The sequence below is a fragment of the Thunnus albacares genome, chromosome 18 (assembly GCF_914725855.1).
Source record: "Thunnus albacares chromosome 18, fThuAlb1.1, whole genome shotgun sequence".
In the NCBI taxonomy this organism is placed as follows: Eukaryota; Metazoa; Chordata; class Actinopteri; order Scombriformes; family Scombridae; genus Thunnus; species Thunnus albacares.
In genome coordinates, this window is record NC_058123.1 from 24,857,489 (window position 1) to 24,879,524 (window position 22,036).

Consider the following 22,036-nt stretch of genomic DNA (forward strand, 5'->3'; position numbering starts at 1 on the left):
AGAAAGTCCAGGGCCATCTGATGGACAGGTGGAGAATGGCAAAACCAAGGGAAGAGAAAATGTGGGGCTGAATGCAGAGGGACAGAGGAAGAATGGGCAAAGGAAACCCAATAAACAGGGCTGCAGCAGGAATCATGACAATATTCTTTTATTCTTATTTTATATATCATATTTTAGTCTAGTTTATTTTATTTCTAGTTTTTTATTTTCTTGAAACCACTGAGGGCAGGGAGTAACTCAGAGGATGACCAAGTGAAAAAAAAATCAAAAAATAACAATTAAGAACCCAATAAGTGAGTTAGTCACATTTCTGCCTTTTCTTGGATTTCTTTTATGTGTCTCTGTGACTTTAACAGTCACAGCTCAAGAGAAAAATGTGGAACATCATGTTCAGTCACATAATTGTACAAAACAAACTGAGGTCAGCATTAATTTTGTTTACTTCAGCAGCTCCCTTAAATTATGAACTACAGCCACTATTATCTTAGTTGTCACTGTTTCCTGCAGGACTGCATGTTTGCATGAATAAAATGCTGTTTGATTAAAGGGTGAAGCACTTACAAATTTACAACACAAGTCTGAACAGAGGAGTCACCCAACCAGTCAGAGGTTGGAGCACCTCTGACTGTCACCTCACAGGTATGTTGTCTGTGAGAGGCGGCAAACAATTGGCTGATCTTCTGCAGGTGAAAAGAAACGTGCCTGAAAAGCATCTGCACAATGAGGGGAGTGGCTGCAGAGTGAGCTAAATACTGTGACTAACACTGCACATCCACAGACGGGGTGTGAAGACTGTCTCCAGTAGCACAGGTGAGGTTTTCAGATGTTAAAATATGAAGAAGAAGAAGAAATATATTAAAATCACCTTAAATTCTGTTTCTTTTTTCCTTCTTCACACTACAGCAATTGTTTTTGTTTCTGGTTTTAACTCTTCAGCCAAGTAAAGATGTCCATCTTCAAGAAATTCTTCAAAAATATCATCCATGACAGAGATCCTGATGATAACACTGCCACAGTGAGTATGAGATCCCTTGTAGGAGCGAACAGTCATGGGGAGATTACACCTGTTGTTGGCTAACTGCATTTTAATTTAATATCTGATGTAACTCCGGTTTCAGGTTTTTTCACCTCTAATGCTTGAAGCAAAATTTTAATGAGAAGCTAATTATCAGACGCTGACACTTTGGTTTTCAGTAAAACTGAAACTAGTAACTGACAGCTGTCTGTAGCTCTGTGAACTCTGGTGGCTCTGCTTGTTGTCACCTCATCCTCCTCTTCTATGTTGTTCCAGTCACCCTGCCCTGTGGTGAAACTGGAGTTAATTAAGAACTGTAGCTGTGAATTCCTGTTGGTTTGTGTTTGTAAAACACTTATATTTCTGCCTGTTCTTCCAGGTGAAGGGTAAGCCGAAACCTAAGTATTATGGAACAGTCACCCCGTACCCGAACTTCAATGCCAGCAGTGATGCTTCGGTTCTTCAGAGCGCCATTGAAAGTAAAGGTTTGTGTGCTCGCTGGTTATCTTGAAAAAAGAAACATACATTGTTAGGTTATTCTACAAATGTTTAACAAACGGTAAAAAACACTTAAGGTGCAGTGTGTAGAATTTACTGACATGTAGTGTAACAGATGTGGCAGAAATGGAATATAATATTCATAAGTATGTTTTAATTACTGTATAATCACCTTGAAAATAAGAATAGTTGTGTTTTTGTTAATTTAGAATGAGTCCTTTATTTCTACATAGGGTCCTCTCCTACGGAGCCTGCCTTGTTGCACCGTCATGTTTCTACAGTAGCCCAGAATGGACAAAAACACTGGCTCTAGAGAGGGCCTTTCACATTTTTTGCAGGTTTCACAGCCGCCATAGGTTCTCCTACATGCTTGGAAGGGGAGGGGTATTCAATTGGTTGCAATCTGCACCTTCACCACTATGCCACTAAATCCTACACACTGGCCCTTTAACATAGATAAAACACGATTTATGTTTACTTTTTGATGAAATGATGAAACGTAATTCAAAGCCATTACTCTACTGATCTCTTATTCTACGCATCTACTCAGTTCACTCAACTGCACAGATTTAGATGTGTTATGCTAGGAGTGACTAATGTAGCCTTAAGCTGTTGGCCTTGCACAGAGATAAGGAGCATGCCTCAGAGGTCACGGCCGGCTCACTTCTTGCGAACCACACTCCCAGATTTTTTTCATTGACTCAAAAGACATCACTAGAGACAATGTTTCCTGCTAAAGGAAGCTGCACAAAAGCTACAAGTAGTAGCATTGAAAAAAGCAGTGAAAAGTGAATGACGTTTGTTTGTGGCAGCAGTTTCTTTGACTTGGGACGCCATATGTTTGTTGACAAGTCCACCAGCTCCACCTAGCTAATTTACATATTGAGATCACAATGCAAGCATATTAGTAGCCAGTGGGTACAGTGCTGTGCAGTGAGTAAACCTCACTCCCCCGACACCTTCAGAGACATGCTGGCGACAGATGCTGGCGCCTGTGGGTTTTAGCCTCCTTGCTAGCACGCCTGCCTCCCATGTCTGAAGTCACTGGTCGAGTCCAGTGCGGGACTGTGCTTGTCTACACAACTCAGGCTACACTGGTACCATGACTCACACTGGGAGAGGGGTTTAGGGGGGTGAGTGGTATCCAGAACACATGTTAATACCAGATGTAAATGGGGCCTATGCAACTCCCTCTAAAAGACTTTTTGCAACGTAAGTACTCCCCAGCCCCTGTAAACATACTTTGTTGTGTAAAATCATTGGAGTTCCCCTTTAATGTATTTGGGATTTTTTTTAAAAAGACAAAATCTCCACAAAACTCAACCTTTCTGACTTAGTGGCTGTGCTCTAGTACTTAAGTAAGTACAACTTGTTCCTTACAGGAGTGGACGAGGATGTGATCATTTCAGTCTTGGTGAAGAGAAACAACGAGCAGAGACAGAAGATAAGAGTAGTTTATGAAGCATCAACTGGGAAGGTGAGTAATTCATTTCTCAAGAATGGTCAAATAATAATAAATCAGCGACAGACCGAACACATCCAAAAAAAAAAAGTTAAAGCTTGGAAAAATATTGAAACATTAAATGTCCAGCAGCCCTCTGACTTCACTATGTAAAGTGTTGTGTGCTTTGACAGTTTGACATGTTACAGAAACAGGTCATTCAATCCTTATCCATTGCATTAGAATAAAAACTGTTATTACAATTCTTACTGTCTCTTAGTAACTCACTGGATTTACTGTGGATAAGTTGTTTACTTGTTTACAAGTTCTTTTACAACATTATTTTGCTCATTTCCACTTACAGTAGACCATGGAACTTTTGAAAGGAGACATAAAAATCCTTTTACAGATTAAAAGATGAATTCATAAATAATAAATCACACCCTTCCTCAGTTCAATACACTCAGGGATTTTGCTACATGGTTTGTTATAACCAGTAGCTTATGATAGTAGGCTAATGTTAGCTAACTTTAAGTAGATAGATTTTCTGCAGGCTTAGTCCTGTTTGAAACGATTACATTGAACAGTAACACCCTCATGCCTTTCTGTGGCTACTCCTTGTGTGTTGCAGAAGCTGGATGAAGATCTGAAGGGAGCTCTCAGGTCAGATTTAGAGGATGTCTCTCTGGCTCTGCTCATGACACCTGCTCAGTTTGATGCCTTCCAGCTCAGGAAAGCCACAAAGGTAAATATCAGTGGTTTATATCCTAAATATCAGAGGAAATTATTTCCAGATGTCACTGTCTATGTTACTTTTCATTTCACTGGTTTGTCCTGCCAGTGGGGAATCCCTCTCTGATTTGGCATATCCTGGGTTTTATAGAGTTTCTTGAGCTTTTGTTTGGAGTTTTTTCCTGCTGTGTCTTTGTATGTATCTTTATTCAAGAACGAAGCTCTTTTTCAGGAGCAAAAAAATCTACTGTACTGTTGCTTCGGAGAATGAGTCCAAGCAAAAAAGTTAACTTCCACACACTGTCAGCACAAAATGTATTAAAGAAACTTTTGTGCTGACATTGTGCAGGAGTTCACCATCTCTTTTACAGCAGCGGTTAAACACATTTATACCCGGAAGCTGCTTTTTATTCCAGCCACAGTTTGATATGGTGACTGAGCAGCTGCACTGCAGCATTTAGTGGTTGAGTGCCTGGCTCAAGGGCACTTTAGTGGTGGTAATACTTTACTTTTCTGCCAAGATTTATCCTTCCACTGGTGGGATTGGAGCAGCTACCTTTCAGTGACAAGCCTGCTTCTCCCTAAAGGATAAGACTGGCTATATTTTATTAATTAGTCTGTGTATCCAAAGCCTGATATATCTTATTCCTCTGTGCCATACAGCTCCAAAGCAATTAAAAACACATCAAATTACACAGCCTTTACATCTTCAGTGGGAACAAATAAGCATGGGAAGTCAGAAAATATTGGGAGACGGACTAATGCATTGTTGGTTTTAGTCTTTTCACAAGATTTCTTGGCAGTAAGAAAAATATGGAATAACACTAGCCTTATCCTGAAGGTCCTTTATTTAGTGTATATACTGAAAGTGAAACTCCATGTAAAACACTTTAAGCCTGTGAAAATATTAATATATAGAAGCTTTGGTGACATACATTGTCAAAAATAACTCATCGGCTCTATTTGTAGCTTTTCAGGGGCATTTTTGTGTACTGTTATTATTTCTGTTGATGTCAGTTTCATTAATTGTATTTGTTTAACTCAATAATTCAGTTTAAAGGGTCTTATAAGGACTACCCTTGAATCACTGTTTTACATTTTGTCACTCTGTGCCAACAGGGACTGGGCACAGATGAAGATGTCCTGGTGGAGATTCTGGCAACAAGATCAAACCAAGAGATCTGTGAGATCAAGAGGGTCTTCAAAAAAGGTCTGTCCTGATTTAGCACAGTTACTGGTCTACGTGCTGGGCTCTGAGTTTTCACATGTTATGTAACATGTTAGGTAGCTGACATTCCTCAGTGTCTCCAGTGCACACAGCAGTAGAGCAACACTGAATTCCTAGACAGTTGCAACATTGTAATCACCCTGTCAAGAGGATTGTAAGCCTCTAAACAAGGGCTATAACCACTGTGGTCATAGTTTGTTCCTTTATAATATTACAATTTGCAAAGTTTATTATCTTTGTGCTGAACTGCTCTTTCTCTCTCAGAGTACAAAGAAGAGCTGGAGGATGTTATTGTGAGCGAGACCAGCGGTGACTTCACCGAGGCCCTTCTGGCCATGCTGAAAGCAAACAAAAATGAGAGCACGGAACTTGACATGGCTCTGGCCCAAAGGGATGCAGAGGTAAAATAAGGAAAATCTGCTTTTAAGGGATGGCATCACTCCATGATTTTCTTACTGTCAACAAAAGACTAAACCAAAAATACTTTCTGACTTCCTTATACTGCATGTGGCACCCACTTGTTTCTACTAAAAAAAAAAACAGCTCAGAGATATATAGTTTCATTTAAAAAAAAAAAAAAAGGTCATTACTTTCCTAACACAGCTGGGCACTGTAGTTTTTAGCAACCTTTACTCAAACTTGAGTAACAAGAGCATTTGTTGGGGACTATTTTCAGTTGTGGATAAATACACATTATGCAGTTTTTGGGCAACAATGGAGCTCTGTGATACAGAATAAGATATATCAGGCTTTTGATACACAGATAATACTTGTTAGAAGATCAATTCATTGTTGTTTTTGGTCTTTTCATGAGATTTGTTGACAACAAGAAAAATATAGAATATCACCAGACTTATGTAAAAGTTTTGAAGAGAACAGTAATGGAGTGTCACTGTTTTTTTTACCGGCAGACTCTATTTGAATCAGGTGAGAATACCGCAGGAACCAACGTTTCTGCCTTCATCGACATCCTGACCTCACGCGGCGGGCCACAGCTCTCTAAGAGTGAGTGATTGCAATGTGTGAATACTTTAGCTGTTAGATTTGTCTATCAGCGGCTAGAACAGCCACAACCTTCATTTTAAAGTGAAGACACACACACTGACACACACACACACCTGTAAAACAGGTGGAACCACACTCATCTAGGTAACAGGTGAAACACACCTAGCAGTGTAGGAAGAATAGAGAGCAAAACTGACCTGATTATTTTTTGAATAATTATTCATCATACTCATCATCAGAAATTGGGTCCATTGTTTGCTTATATAAAGGAAAACCAGCTGTACCCTGGATTAGGTCATTTCTTTGAATTTATGTATCTGTTTTTAGCAATGGTGATCCATTTACTTTTTCATTTCTTTCAGCCACATACTTTACATGTTTTCAAGTTGAATATAGCAAAAATAACAAAACATTAGCTTGGATTTTTTGCACAAAACTTGCATAAATATCTAAATGTCTAAAAACAAGCCCCAGTTTATGGATTAGTATGTTTGGTCCCCATGTTGTCTGTTAAAAGCTGCTGTTACACATTAACTGTTATTCTTTTGTAGTTTAGCTGAATGTTTACTCGGCCACTTATTCTGGAAGAAGATTGTTTTTGAAATTCCAGGAAAAGGGTATATGCAGTGATGTTTTACTTGGCAAAAAACACATTTCTGTCAAACGCAGTAGCCAATAAACAGCTGTTTACCTGTGTGTCTGTTTACCTGCTATAGCATTCGAGTACTACGCCTCCGTCAGTGACATCACATTACCTAAAGCCCTGGAAATGGAGCTGAAGGGAGACATTGAAGACTGTCTCATTGACATTGGTGAGGAAGATGTGATCATTTCTTTCTTTGATATGATTTGGTATAATTTTCCATAAAACATAGTTTTCTATTTCGGACTTGAGCAGGGGACTTCTCAACAGTTTACTCAGTTTAGATAAAGTAGAAGAAATGTGGAAAGAATGAACAGCCTACTGAAGATTTTGCTATTCTTAGAGCTATACCAGCGGTAGAGCCAAAAAGTTAAAGGTTTGTTTTGAGAAAACATCTTGAGATCAAAAGGGTTGATTTTCTGGGGAGCAAGAATATTCTCAGTAAATGTCAGTGCAATTTGACTGATATTTCCTGTGCTGAAGTAAAAATGTTGGCATCATGCTGATGAGAGGAAAGTCAGAGGTTGTCATGCTTAAGAACTGCTGCTAGCAGGTCAAAAGTGTTTAAAAAAAACGAGTTTAACTCTCCAAAACTAATATTCCTGTGAATTCTGTGCAGCAGCATGTGTTATCCAGTAAGAAGATAGTGGGAGAACAGTTTCCATAAAGAACCAGAATAAACAAAGAGGCTGCAAAAAACCTTAAATGCACAAATCAAAAACATTATTTCCAGCTGGACAAATGAAGCACAAATGAAACAGCAGATCTTAACACTGGATAGACTCAATGATATACAGAGACCCCAGAAAGTTGTCTCAGACTTTTGGACCCTACTGTATATATGGCAGCAGACTCTGAATAGTTCACTCTTGGCATGTGGCACAAGGGCATCATGACCTCACACACTGTGAGATCAGTCTAAGACTTTGCATGGACTATTTCAGCCTGAGAATAGAACTCTACTAGATGAATGATAACACAGAGGAAAGAAAGTGACATACAGTAGCAGCACCTGCATGCTGCATTTTATTTTCACTTTTTGTGTCTTTTTGATGTGTAGTGAAAAGTGCCTGGAACATGCCGGCTTTCTTTGCTGAGAAACTCCATCTGGCAATGAAGGTGTGTATAATTATCTCTCTCCTTCTCTCTCTCACCTTATATAAGAGTGTATATATGTATATGTGTGTGTGTGTGTGTGTGTGTGTCACCTAAACTGTTTTTACTGCTTATAACCTTGACAAAAATGCACAATATGAACCTTAAAGGGATAGTTTGCCATTTTTCCTGCCAACTCACAGTGACACAAAGTTCTTGTATGTCTTTTCATATGGTTCTGCAAGCGGACTGAGATAGAACTTAAAACTTAAACAGTTTCAAATTTTTCTTACATGTAGACTTGGTCCAACCTTATAGAGTTGCCCCTCAACCAGAAAGAATCTTTGTATTTTTGTTCTATGTCTTTCTTTCAAATGCCTTCTTGGGAATTTAGTGGCAATAGTACATATTAATTGAAACATCTGCCACAATATGCTGCATTCACATCCTAATAATATGATGTCACTGATCAGAAATTATCTCATAAATGAGATAATTATCTCATAAATGATATTCTGCACCTGCAGCTGACTCTCAAATGTCAGATTTTGAAGATCTGACCACCACAAATATTCATAATCTCTGGAAAACACTGCTTAACTGCAGTGATTGGTTATACAGCTGACTGTACACAGATGTAGTACTGTATATCATTCAAATGTTGGATGAGACCACAGTGTGTAGTAAAACCTGCAGAGTGAGGTGATGTGCATGCACTAATGCTTTCTACCAGTTCAGTGACTGAGGCTCTGCTCCATCCTCACAGGGCTATGGCACATGCGAGGCGACGCTGATCAGGGTGCTGGTGAGCCGCTCTGAGGTTGACCTGAAGAAGATTCTGGATCAATACAGAGCCATGTATAACACAAGTGTACAGGAGCAGATACTGGTAAAATAACATAAGTATTCAAATGTTCCCGAATGGCTACTTTTATGTTCTGTTTTTCACTTACAGAGACATTAAGTAAAGAAAGAAATTACATTACAGTTTCAGAATATTTCAGCTGACCACATCTTTGCCTCTGTTTCACAGGAGGAGACTAAGGGTCATTATCAGCAAGTCCTGCTTGGACTGTGTGGACCGCACTGAAATTCTGTCATAACCACTTCACTGGAAACGGAGGCCAGCTTGTCCACCAGATGCCACTTAAATCTCACATCAAATAATAGTAGAATTTAACATGACAAATCTGTCTAACTGAGCTGATGCTCTAATAAAGCTGTTGAGAAAAGGAGGAGGAGTAAAATATATTTCTGCTGGCTTTAAGTAAGCAGTAAGTAAGTAAGTAAGTAAACTTTATTTATAAAGCACCTTTCAAAACCAGAGTTACAAGGTGCTGTACAATTTAAAGCCAATATCTTAGCAAAATGCTTATCCTGATATGTTTTTATATAACGTTTGTGAAATCTCAGTGGAGTCTTCTTTCTTTCCTTTGTCTTTAATAAAAATCTTTAGGTCTGTTGTATAGATTCCACATATATAAGATCAGAGTCATAAGGTTGCCTCCATTGCAAATTCTAACAAAAAAACAATTAAAGTCCCTCTCCATTCAAAAATGTGTTTTGCTTATTTTTTTACTTCACTTGGATGTCTGACCTGCAGAATCGTGTATGTGCAGAGTTTGACATCAGAAGATTGTTTTCACATTCATCTGCTGAAAGGGAAAGTTTCTTTGTGCTTACCTTAAAACCTGAGTTTAAGGTGTTTACGTACAAGCATGATTTGGTGAAATCACAACTAGTTTGGAAGCCAATCAATATTAGTTTTGCTTGTATTTAGTCATAAACCAAAGTATTGGATGGATTTAAATGTTGACCTGATGATGGCACTAGATGAAACTTTGGATCACCAAAGTTATTACAATTGATCCTGAATGGGATATGAACGTGTTTACCAAATTTTTATGGATAATATATGGATAAGAAATACTCCCATCAGGCTATGTGACAAACTATAGCCCAATATTTTACATATTATAGTATTAACAGAGCCTTTCCAACCTGTTCAGCTGGGGCGTGGTGGACTCACCTGTACTCACTTTGTCAGAAAAGGGGATCCTTGGAGCATATCCTCAGCTGCTGTCCAAAGACCTTGGGAGAGGGGCGGTATCGTTGGTGGGCAGTAGCAGACACCATCTGCATCAGCTATAGTAAGCGGCAGCACCCAATAGAGTGCACTGCCTTTGTCCAAGCAGGGGAGAAGCCCCAGACCCAGCCAAAGGCCCAGGGTGGTCTGCGAGCAACAGCAAGAGACTGGCAGTTCCTGGTCGACCTAGAGAGACAACTGAGGTTCACGGGCACCATCACAGCTACCGCACTCAGGCCAGACATGGTCCTGATGTCCATGGCAACCGAGCAAGTGGTTCTGCTAGGGCAAACTGTCCACTGAGAAGAACTGATGGAGGAGGAGCAAGAAAGGAAGAGAGCCAGGTATGCAGATCTGGTGGCTGAGTGTTAGAGGAAAGGGTGGAAAGCCTGCTCTGAGCCAGTTGAAGTGTACTGTATAAACATGGCAGTGCCGCATAGTGGGCTCTGTGGAAGAGGACCATGGATGTATAATAAGAGCTGGATAGGGTGCCGCTGCTCAGCCTTGCAGCCAGTTTTTCTCAGTGGCCACTCACGGTATTGTTGCGAAAAATCCCCCTGCGGCCCAAAAAGCATTTTCCTCATAGACCACCACTGTAAAAGAGACGTCTGTAAAACTGTTGACAGGACACCTCGAACTGCAAACAATGTCAATGATGACTCTTGCTAATATGGACTTTTGATCCATGGAGGTTTTATGTTTGTAAAATTTTCCTTGAGTCGAGAAAAGACACTACTGCGTATATTCAGTAGGCCGCACAACGCGGAAGTAAACCCAGAAGCTAGAAACTTTTTTTGGCGTATGCGCCAGCTGAGCAACACCTATAGGACTGAATGGGTGCCATTTTTAGTCTGGTATCCAGCTCTTATAATACATCCATGAAGAGGACCCTCTCCTATTTAGATATAAAGGGCTCATTCTAAGGTAACAAAAACACAACAATTCTTATTTTCAGGAGATTATACACTAATGAAAACATACTTGTGAATATTATATTCCATTTCTGCCAAGTCCATTCTGCTAGATGACACTAAAATCTACACACTGCACCTTTAATTTGTTACATATTAGTACTCTCAGAAAAAAAACTGACATTTAGATTTCTAGTTACTACTTTCTTTAGTTTGATGTTTCTAATTTTGCTTTTTTTTAAAAAAAAAAAATTCTCCAGTAAACTGATTTAATTTTACTGTAGGCTAAATAACAACAACATACCCCATAAATCTGAGTTACAGAAACACTATCAAAGCTTGTAGTTGTTGAATGCTAACCAAATATTTGGTCTTACGTTTTTATTAAAATGCCAGGGTGTTCAAATTATACTGTGCAATACAGTGTTAGATACTGTGGAAGTCTGTTTCCACCAGGAAAACTTTGAAAGTGATGAAAATAAAAATACTCAAATTATGACATACCAAGTTAACTATGAAATGGTAGGTCGAAATGTTAGTAGCAAAAGTAAATGATTAATAATTTGAGATACAGACAAATAATTTGAGAGATAGAAGACATCAGACAATAGTTTGAATTTTCAAAAATATGAGATAAGTAAGTCAAAATTATGAAACAAACTTTAACCTAGAGGTGGCCAGTTTTCTAGAACTATAGCTTTCTGGTCATAAAATTGTAATGATAATGTAAAGCACACTAAAAACTAAATTTAAATGTACTTCTTATAGTTTTATAGTTTCTTTCCACCACAGTCGTCTTCATGCTCGGCGCAGAACTCGGAACTGCGCAAGCGCAGCATTCACGAATACACATGACGTGTAATGTTTTACCGTGTCCGGAAGTGCCGTGGCTTTTTGACCAGCTTGGACGTTTCATCCTTTAATTGCGGACTTAAGCTGTTATTGTGGATCACTCAGCCTAAACAATGCTATTTATCTTCCTCTAACTAAGCTATCACATGGATTTGCCTGTCGTACACTATACACAGAGCACGTGTCGCGGCTAGAAACTTTGGGTAAAATCTGACTAACGTTAGCATGCCAGATAGCTAGCAGCTAATAGGCTAAGAAAGCTGCCAGCTGACTGAAGGTTTGGGCTTGTTTACAGTTTATTTTACAGACTAGTGAAGTTATAACAGGAGAATGAATGAGAGCCTGAACAAACCTGTTCCTGTTCTTCACCGGTAAACGGACTGAGCTTTAACTGAACTGTTTAGGTAACAGTGATGTTGAGGATACTGGGGACATAAATACTGTGACTGGAGTGAAAATGGAGGAGAAATACAGCAGCAACGTACTCTCTGGGGGTAAACTGGGCATGGTGGAGGTGCCCAATTCCAGGTATGTCTCTGTCAGTTTAGCCAACGTTAGTTGAATTAGTTAAGTCCATAAAACCAACCTGAGCTAAGCTAGTGCTGCAGCTAACTGTTATCTTCAGTACTGATTCATCTATCAACTAGTTTTTCTATTAACTGTGTATAAAATGTCCAAAAAAAAATGTTGTTTGAAAATATTCATCATAATTACACAAAAGTCCAAGTTGACATCTTTAAATTGCTTCTCTGTCTGTCTGACCAACTCTCCAACACCTAAAGATATTACATTTAAAATGATATAAAACAGAGAAAAGTATTTAATGATTAATGGATTATCAAAATTGATGACAATTAATTTTTTGTCAGTTGACTATTCACCACTTACTTAGTTTTATAGTGCAAATAATGTGCAATATACCTTTTTGTATGTCAGTATCAGTGGAGGATAGTGATGGTTATCTTTGGTATTAATGTATGTTTCTTTGTCCTTTTCCTCTGCAGGTTAACCAGGTACATAGTTTTACTGGTTGTCTCAAAGGTCCTCAAGGCGCTTGGGATCTTTGAATCATACGATATCCTAAAAGTTGTTCACATTGTCCAGTTCATCTTCATACTAAAATTTGGGTAAGTGCTCCTAAGCTTATTACTTGCTGATGTTTCATTTTCTGAATTTTTCTTACTTTGTATTTGGGGGTTTTTGGACGATGACATCATGGTGATCCTTCTTCTTTCTCAGGAGTGCTGTTATCCTGCTTTTCTTTCAAAAGCCGTTCTCCTCTGGCAAAGTCATCTCAAAAAGACAGGTTTGATGGATTTCTTTCTCTTCAGTATGTGCGTGATCTAGCTCCTGTTTGATTAGATCCACATGTGAATTCAGATCTGTTGTCTGTAATGTTTTAAGACATTTTAAAGTTGACCTAAGGAAGATCTTTTTTTCATGAAATACAGTGTATTAATGCCCCTGTAAAGCCATGATGTCAACCTGTCTTTATGATTAACCTTTTTCTTTTCATATCTGTTTTCTTTGTAGTGGATAAAGTTATTAAAGCACGCTGTTTTCAGCTGTGTCATATACCTCTTGGGATTCTTTGGTCTAACTCTCTGTGGACCTCTAAGGTAAAATGTCTTGATGTCACCATTAATGTGTGTTAGTGTGGTTTTCATAGCAGTTAAAGGCAACAATACATCAGTTTGCATGTAAACATGTTTACATGGTTTTAACTGTGTGCTTGTGTTAGCGTGTGTGCTCATGTAGACCTTCTTGTGTCCAGGATTTGATTAAAAGTTGGTTCGTGTCTTTTACAGGACGTTATTGCTTTTTGAGCACAGTGATGTGGTGGTCATTGCTCTCCTCGGTGTCCTGTTTACCAGCTCAGGAGGAGGTCCATCCAAGGTAGGAGGCCACAAATTCACACAACTGGTCTGAAATAAGAAACTTTTATCTTGAAAAATATGTCCCATATATTTTACTTTACGTTTTTGATTAACTATGATTTCATTTGGGTTTTTTTTTTTTTTTACATAGTGTCACCCAAAAAACACAGATTTATAAATGAATAATCTTCAGACTTTGTTGTGACAGGGTTAGCATTAGATTTTTGACCAGAGTACACCCTGTCACTGTTTTCATGCAGAGGAAAGAAACCAGTCACCTCAGCAGTTTTTAGAAGAGAAGTTCCAGTTTCATACAATTTTTATTATTTTGTCCATCATTCCTATCAGTAATAATAACATTTTGCTCATCAAGTTAATTGATGAGATCTGCTGAACACTGTCATATCGCTTAAAAAAGGTCTGACTGGTCAAGAAACACCAGCAGTCAGACAATCTGTCAGGAGGAAAAAGAACCCAGATTTGCCAGATTTATTGGAGAGAAAACAAAGGCAAACATTACATTTTTTTCCCCCAAACTGTCCGTTGTAAACATCCATATTACTGACCTTCTCGATGTGCTCACATTGAGTTTCACCTCCAAATGAAGTGCTCTAGATAATCTGGCTTAACATTTAGCTTGTTTACAATGTGTCTCATCGTCTGACTGCTTATGTTTTTGCCCTGTATGACTAGTGATGTTGCTGTGTTCCCATTTCTCAGGAATTACTTAGAGTTGTTTAGTATTTTTGACTCTGTTTGAAATGAAACAACTGTGTTGGACTGTGTATATTGGCTCAAATGAATAACACTGCGGTAGAAGTTTTGTTAAATGCATTCCTGTTTGTTTGTCCGTGACTTTGCGCAGACCAGAGGTGCTGCTTTCTTCATCATCGCTGTGATCTGCCTCCTCCTCTTTGACAACGACGATCTCATGGCAAAGATGGCCGAGCACCGTATCCTTTGCTCTTTATGAAGGACATCAGTTACAGCTGTTTTTAACAGCTCATTAACCTGACGTGTTTGTGTTGTTCATTGTCATGTTTCTCTGTTTGCATTGTGTTTGACTTGACTCGTCTCCTAACCAGCTGAGGGACATCATGACAGCGCGCTCACTCATTTCCTCTACACTGCCATTGCATTTTTAGGAGTTGCAGATCACAAAGTAAGCAAAGTCCATGTCCGTGTTGAATGTTATGTTTAGTGCTGCCTGCTTTCCAACTAAATGTCATGCCTCTGTATCCTTGTTCTTCTTGTCAGGGTGGTGTTGTGCTGCTTGTGGTCTCCCTGTGTCTGAAGGTGGGCTTCCACACGGCCTCCAGGAAACTATCAGTTGAAATTGGTGGCGCCAAACGCCTCTATGCCCTGGATAACCTGGTTTCTTCTATGGTGCTGCTGCCCTGGGTCATAGTGCTCTCAACCACCACAGAAGTGAGTGCACATACATCTTTACATGCATGAAATGGACAGAGCTAAGAACGGTGATGCTAATCACTGTACTGTCCAGATTGCCACAAAGTCTGTTGTCAATGTTTATGACCTCCAGAGGATCATTCCTAATGGTTTTAGTCACATCTTGATCTTTCCTGTAAGGCCACGTCCTGATTAAATTAAGTCTGTAACACAATGAAAACACACTAGTGACTAGATTTCTTTAACCTTTGCTGTGGATATTCATTGTCACCAGAGGATGAATTCTTATGATTTTTGTGACCTTTGTTTAGTGCCACTTTCCTCTTATGCAAAAGAAATATCAAAACAACACATTGAGGCTGGCCATCGTATTTATGCTCTCCAGTGAATTAACCTTTTCCAATTGAGATGTTCAGTGAGCTTCTGATAAGATGATAAGCCCTTTTCATTTGACTTTTTGTGAAGTTTTTTGAGTAAAATATTTGTTGAGGTTGTCAGGAGTCTTCATTTCACCTCTATGATCATTCATGAGGTCATAGTTTGTGGGGTTTGTCTTTCTAGATTTCTTCATATATTTTAATCTGGTCCTGTAAATTTGTTTACTCCTTTATTCAAATATAATAAGCTTTATTAAACATTACATTTACATGGATTTTACATACAGTACCAGTCCAAAGTTTGGACGCACCTTCCCATTCACTTAAATGAGAGTGTGTCCAGACTGGTACTGTGTAACCACATAAACAAAATGCGTATATATGTATCTTGTTTATCTGTAAATTAATTGAAACTGTCTGTTTATGTTCAAGTGATTTCAGATTTATTTTTGTCTTCATTCTCATCCAGATCATGTATTTGCTCGTTTCACTGACTGTTTTTTTCTCTCTGTCTCAACCCCAGAGTAAAGTAGAATCATGGTCGTCCCTCATCCTACCTTTCGGGATGATCATCTTCTCTGTGATGATCCTGGAGTTTTACGTAGAAGCCGTCTGCAGCGCAAAGATGGAGACGCCGAGGTGCGCCCGCTACGGCGCTATCGCTCTCTTCCTCAGCGCCCTGCTGCTAGCTAACTTCTGGACTCATCCGCTTACCGATCAGCTGCGCTCCATGAGCAAACCGCCCCAGCAGGTCAGCACGGAGCATGTGCTCTCTGGAGGAGTGTTAGTCAGCGCCGTCTTCTTCATCATGTGTAAGTAACCGAGGTGGGAGTCAGCAGGAGTTGGAATTATAATCATCATGTAGTCCTCTTTATTTAAAACCTACCTCAGTTATTCCCACTTCTTTGGAGCAAGAAAGCAGTGTAAAAGCATTGCCTTTTATGGCATACATAAGTGAGCATGGGTGCGTCATACCTGTCAACACTGGGCTTTTAAAATAAAGGAGATTTTCTGGGACCCCACCTGACGGTAATTTTTACATTATGAAAAGGGTTTCCTCTCTCGGCTCCAGAGATCTAATCACCAGGTCCCTGTACTGCCTGGTGTACTGGCTTGTGTCCCGCCTATTCCCTGAAGGCACAGTTGCTGAGGTCATTCTTTTAACAGAAAACACAAGGTTAATAAAGTTGTTGTGTAATGTTAGTACCTTCATTAAAAATCTGTAAGCCCTTTTGTAGCAGGTTTCAATCTTGTGCTTTGACTTTTGTTAGTGGGGATGCCCTGTAGTTTACATTAGGATAACAGATTGTGCCTTTAAAAATATTTACCAGAACAGTAATTCATCTAGCTACAGCTGTAAGCTCCTCACCAGTTTTCCTGCTTCGGATTTGTTCATGTCTCTCCATCACCTGACATGACCTGACTGTTTCTCTTTCCTCCTTATTTTTTTTTTCTTTGAATCTTGAATCAGTTGTTTCTTCTTTACTTTCTCCTTGTTTTTCTTTCACCATCATTACATCCTGCAATTCTTCCTCACTTCTTTCTCCTGTCTCCTGATTCCTTCTCTCACTCTGGAAATGTAAAAAGTCTACCTTTTAAAAAATCTGACAGAGCATGAAGCAGAACTTGAACTTGTGTGGTGTTAATTACAGCAATTGTGGACAAAAAAACACAGAGTCAGAACTATCAAGCTACATTAAAGCTGGATTGCAGGACTTTTGTCTCCAACTTCTGGCACTTCACACACACTTTATATTTAGCAGTGAATATACAATGCAAGAACAGGAGAGTGAGGATGAGGTCATCAAATAAACACAAACACACAGATACAGTTCACTACACAGGGATTTAGGTGTAATAGCCCTTTTGAAACAAAGAATAAATAAGATAAAATGGTCAAAAGAGCTTTATGTATTTGCTAATGTACAAAACAATAAAATTTGTGCATCTTTAATGCAACGACAGCAAAGCTCTTGCGCTTAATGTTAAGATTCATCAGTGTTAGACACTTAAAGACCTAAATTTTGCAGCAACATTTCATACATCAACCTTAATTTGTCTTCACTTTCTCTGCTCTCTTATCTCTCTCTGTGCAGCATCCAGTATTCTCTCGTCTCCGTCAAAGAAAGGTCAGAAGGGCACGTTGGTGGGTTACTCACCTGAAGGGACTCCTCTTTATAACTTCATGGGCGACGCCCTGCAGCACACATCGCAGTCCCTCCCACGGTTCATCAAAGACTCACTGAAACAGATCCTGGAGGAGTACGACTCCAGACAGATCTTCTACTTCCTGTGTCTCAACCTGGTATGTACTGTACATCGTCAGGAAGAGAAAACTCACCACTGGTCGTCTGGTTGAAGGGTGTAGATATCATCTGGGAGACAGTTTAATGAAACACTGAAAAATGCATCTATTTTTCCTCGTGTAGGGAGATTTATGGATCAAAATTTCTCATTTCTCATCAAAATAAGAACCACATAAATGAAACACAAAATAACAAACAACAGCACATATTATTAGAGATAGTGTATTAAGAGTACACAGAAAAATTACACTAACAGCAAAGTCATGACAAAAGCAGCACTTTTGGAAAATGTATAAGTTTATAATAATAATCCAAAAATACATATTTGATTCCAATTATTTATCCTAAAGGAATAAATGCTTTTGCTCTCCTACAACATCTTATCAGTGACAGTTGTGAGGGGAAAGTATATTTCCATCTCAAAGAAAGTTTGCAGTCAGAGCCGTAGCTAGCACTGAGCTCATGAACTCTTTATTGTTTCTGGCATTTAAGAAGATTTACAGACCTGAAGAGGACTAAAATTACACATAAATAGCACTCAGTGAACTTTTTAGTTGATTCAATTTAAACTTTAAATTAAATTTCATTGTTTATGACAAAAAAATATGAAAACGTTTTTGTAAAACGAACCCTTCTAGGAGTGTGGAGATGGCTTTGATACAGCGTTTAGATCCTTATTGGGAGATTAAATTTATTAAACCTTCATCAGAAAAACAAAAGTCTTTTATTCAAAGAAGGTTGAGGGTTCTGTAATCTTTCTCCTGCTCAAATTTCTTCAAGATTCAAGATGTAAATTAAATTCTTTTCTTTCAGCTTTGGGACTGGTGTCTAGAATTGGGATTGACTTCACACTCTTGTGTCATTTTGAGTTTCTGTAAGATTTGTTTCTCTGCACGTTCCAGGCTTTCACCTTCGTGGAGCTGTTTTATGGTGTTTGGACCAACAGCTTGGGATTGATCTCTGACGGCTTCCACATGCTGTTTGACTGCTCTGCTTTAGTCCTTGGCCTGTTTGCTGCCCTCATGACCCGCTGGAAAGCTACCAGGATCTTCTCATACGGGTAAAGCTGATCAAGAACATATGAAACGTCTTTTGTAGGAGATATTGGTATGATTTAAAGTATTTCATATTCAGCTGGATGATTAAAAATGGAATCTTTTGTTATTTTGCAGATATGGACGTGTTGAAATACTTTCCGGATTCATCAACGGTCTGTTCCTGATGGTCATCGCTTTCTTTGTCTTTATGGAGTCAGTCACCCGGTTGTTGGATCCTCCTAATATAAACACAGACATGCTGACTGTGAGTAAACTATTGCTTCAGATTAACATAAAGGCTTGTGACTGAATGCATGTTTGCACCATGTTAGCATCATTTTTAGTAACAGTTATTTGGTATGTCCTGGTTATGTTTTTGCCTTCAACCTTGAGTCATTTAATGTCGTGTATCTGCTGACAGAGTCCTGCCCAGATGTTTATATTTTCCATATAAAACAGCTGCACACTTCAAGTATTATTTAATTGTATTATTATTAGTTTTAAGTAATAGTTTTAATATAAAAGCTCTGTATTGATAAAAAAAAAAACTTCATCCCTTGTACTTAATGGCTTTCATTTGTTTTTAACAAAATAACAAAGTAAACAAACTCACAGTGGCACTACACCAATTTTTATAATGAGTTATGTGCCTCTGGATTAGCTCTGTCCAGTTTGAGAAAACAACCATAGTAATGTCGTCAGGGTTATCTCAGTTTAGAGACAAATGTTTAACAGACAGCCTGCATTGCAAACTGGGGGTGTGGAGTTAAAGAGACAGGGGGCATTTAGCAGGCAGAGAGGGATCTCATGAAAAGACACTATCTAGTTACATCATGGAAACTGTAGGATCCAGTTTAGGAACTGTAAGTCAGGTTATCTTGGCCTTTGCTACAATGATTTCTATCATTCTTTTTAATCTCTCTCTCATAAATCCCCCAACTTTATGGATGAGCTGTACTTAATCACTAGAGCAGCCCATTAAGAAGCCCACTCCCTCAATGTTCCCCAGTCCACATGGGCTTACAAGACAATACTTAGATTATATACAGAGCCAAGATAAAGCAAAAAGGAAAGCAGGAAAACACAGGACACACTGTTGGACACTATGTGTCAAAACATCCAACACACTGGGATGTCAAGCAAATATTTTTAAGGAAAAGCTAAACTGGAAGATGAGGATGAAACAGTCAGCCAAATCACATCCTTTTAATGGCTTAAATTACATTTCTACTTAAAAGTTGTGCCTTAACTGGTTATGTTGCAGCTGTTTGTTCCTTAAACTTGGCAAAATACAAGTATTGTAGACATTGTGTAGCTTCTACTTTATTACCCACTCTACAGTCACATACCTCACCGGCTGCCTTAACCTGTGAGTAACGTCTGTTTACAGCTGTTTAGTTTGTAGTAAAAGATTTTAGTTGTATACTTACCATGAGGGATTAATTGTCTTTCATCACATCACTAGACATCAGTCAGTCTGATCTCTGCGTCCCGTTTGTTGTCCCCTGCAGCCGGTGTCTGTCGGAGGCTTACTGGTCAACCTGGTGGGTATCTGCGCTTTCAGTCACGCTCACTCCCACGGTGGCAAAAGCTGCTCGTCACACGACCACGGTCACTCGCACCACGGCCACTCCCACAGCGAGCACAGCCACGGAGGTCACGGCCACTCTCACGGAGGGCACGGTCACGGAGGGCACGGTCACGGCGGACACGGCCACGGCGGACACGGCCACTCTCACGGATCTGGGGGCGGAGGCATGAATGCTAACATGAGAGGTGAGCGTATGAGTCCGTGCACAGATAAAAAGAAGGTTGTGGAAAGGAAGTTGTTGCCAGATATCATCCTCATGTTTTTCTTTTCTCCTAGGTGTTTACCTTCATGTCCTGGCTGATACGATGGGCAGCGTTGGCGTGATCATCTCCACCATCCTCATCCGTCAGTTCGGCTGGTTGATCGCCGACCCAATCTGCTCGCTCTTCATCGCCACGCTCATTTTCCTCAGCGTCATCCCTCTGCTTAAGGACGCCTGCGAGGTCCTTCTTCTCCGAACTCCTCCAGAGAATGAGAAAGACCTGAACAGTGCGCTTGAAAAGGTGAGGAGTCACATATGATGATGATGATGATGATGATGAGGAGACAGTTACTGCAGATTTTTTTAACAGATGGTGGTTCTACTGTCCATCAGGAAACTCATGCAGCATGTTCTTGAGAATTGTCATTTTCGTTGGCGGCAATAAAAATTGTATCAACCCAACAGCAGATATTTAAAAAATAATTTTCTGGATGTTGATTTTTGTCATTTCAGATTGAGAAGATTGAAGGAGTTTTGTCGTACAGAGATCCTCATTTCTGGAGACATTCAGCCAGTGTGATCGCAGGGACCATCCACCTCCAGATCATGTCAGACGTGGTGGAGCAGAGGATCATACAGCAGGTCCGTAGAGTCAAGATTCATACTGATGTTTCACTGCAGACTCCATATCTGAGCGCTTAACTTCATACCAACAGTATAATCCATGATCTGTGTTTGATATTTGAGAATAATTGATATTCATGGTCCCCAGAGGATGAATACTCGGGCAGATTGCTATGAAATTTAGAGTGATTGAATATTAAATATTTCATTTATCCACACTCTGTAAAACTTTTAGTCAGGTTTGACCGTGCTACAGTGAGAACAGACCGGCACTTCTAATTGGTTGTAATTCCCCTCATTCGTAGGTGACGGCCATCTTGAAAGACGCGGGGGTGAATAATCTGTCGGTCCAGGTGGAGAAGGAGGCGTACTTCCAGCATATGTCTGGACTCAGCACCGGATTTCATGAAGTTCTAGCAATGACGCAGCAGATGGAGTCCATGAAATATCTGAAAGACGGGACGTGTATCATGTAACGTCCATCTGTGGGACCAAATGAAACTTTATTAATTCAAACACTTGGTTGCTTTTTCATTGAAATGTACAGTATATGTATTTGGTTTAAATAAATCTGAATATATTGGTTTTACATTTGCCTCAGCTGTGTTTTTGTTTTGTGAACTGTGCTGACATTTCCCTGCTCGAAGCATCTGGTATTTAACTGACTTTATTATTTGTATATCTGTTACTGCAGCAACTCCTTCACTGCAACAATATTTGTTACTAGCAAGAAAGTATTTGTGGTTGCTGCAATATTTAAAAAAAGTCTCGCCACACAGAGAAAGACAGCTATAAATCATACGGGACATGTGGATAAATGTTTATGGGCTAATGGCTCATTCATTAACTATTACTATACAAAAAGTGATATTAGTTTATACAATATCAGAAACATTTAAGATTTCATCTATGACAGAGTGAGTTACATTTTTACAGAGATTATTGTGTTTATGTGAAGGAGACGTACTGGTGCGAATGCCAAACATCTGAACAGAAGCAGATTTTTGTTTTCCTTTTGTCATTCTCAGACTGTCATGTGTCTTAGGTAGTAGCATTTATGTCAGCCAGTAGAAAAGCCTGTGATATGTCTGAGATTTTTGAGAGAC

General features: G+C 39.3%; 2 protein-coding genes across 4 annotated transcripts; both read left to right on the plus strand.

Moving 5' to 3' along the window:
* The first annotated feature begins 367 nt into the window (after positions 1-367).
* On the plus strand, positions 368-9,207 carry LOC122967915 (annexin A1-like). Of its 2 annotated transcripts, none has more exons than XM_044332716.1 (12): positions 368-810; positions 904-1,015; positions 1,395-1,500; positions 2,896-2,990; positions 3,586-3,699; positions 4,806-4,896; positions 5,179-5,315; positions 5,826-5,919; positions 6,636-6,731; positions 7,623-7,681; positions 8,424-8,546; positions 8,691-9,207. In XM_044332716.1, exons 2-12 carry the CDS (start codon positions 947-949, stop codon positions 8,745-8,747), a joined length of 1,041 nt encoding a protein of 346 aa, XP_044188651.1. In that variant the 5' UTR covers positions 368-810; positions 904-946; the 3' UTR covers positions 8,748-9,207. The 2 variants fall into 2 exon arrangements, with proteins under 2 accessions (XP_044188651.1, XP_044188650.1); XM_044332715.1 differs by having other exon boundaries at positions 372-810; positions 937-1,015.
* A 2,285-nt stretch (positions 9,208-11,492) lies between these two features.
* slc30a5 (solute carrier family 30 member 5) lies at positions 11,493-21,519 on the plus strand. Of its 2 annotated transcripts, XM_044334304.1 has the most exons (17): positions 11,493-11,783; positions 11,911-12,034; positions 12,511-12,633; positions 12,746-12,812; positions 13,040-13,125; positions 13,315-13,402; positions 14,249-14,336; positions 14,469-14,545; positions 14,641-14,811; positions 15,694-15,982; positions 17,267-17,475; positions 18,379-18,536; positions 18,649-18,778; positions 20,025-20,289; positions 20,381-20,607; positions 20,820-20,948; positions 21,236-21,519. In XM_044334304.1, exons 2-17 carry the CDS (start codon positions 11,964-11,966, stop codon positions 21,404-21,406), a joined length of 2,349 nt encoding a protein of 782 aa, XP_044190239.1. In that variant the 5' UTR covers positions 11,493-11,783; positions 11,911-11,963; the 3' UTR covers positions 21,407-21,519. The 2 variants fall into 2 exon arrangements, with proteins under 2 accessions (XP_044190239.1, XP_044190238.1); XM_044334303.1 differs by having other exon boundaries at positions 11,493-12,034.
* Positions 21,520-22,036: the final 517 nt, after the last annotated feature.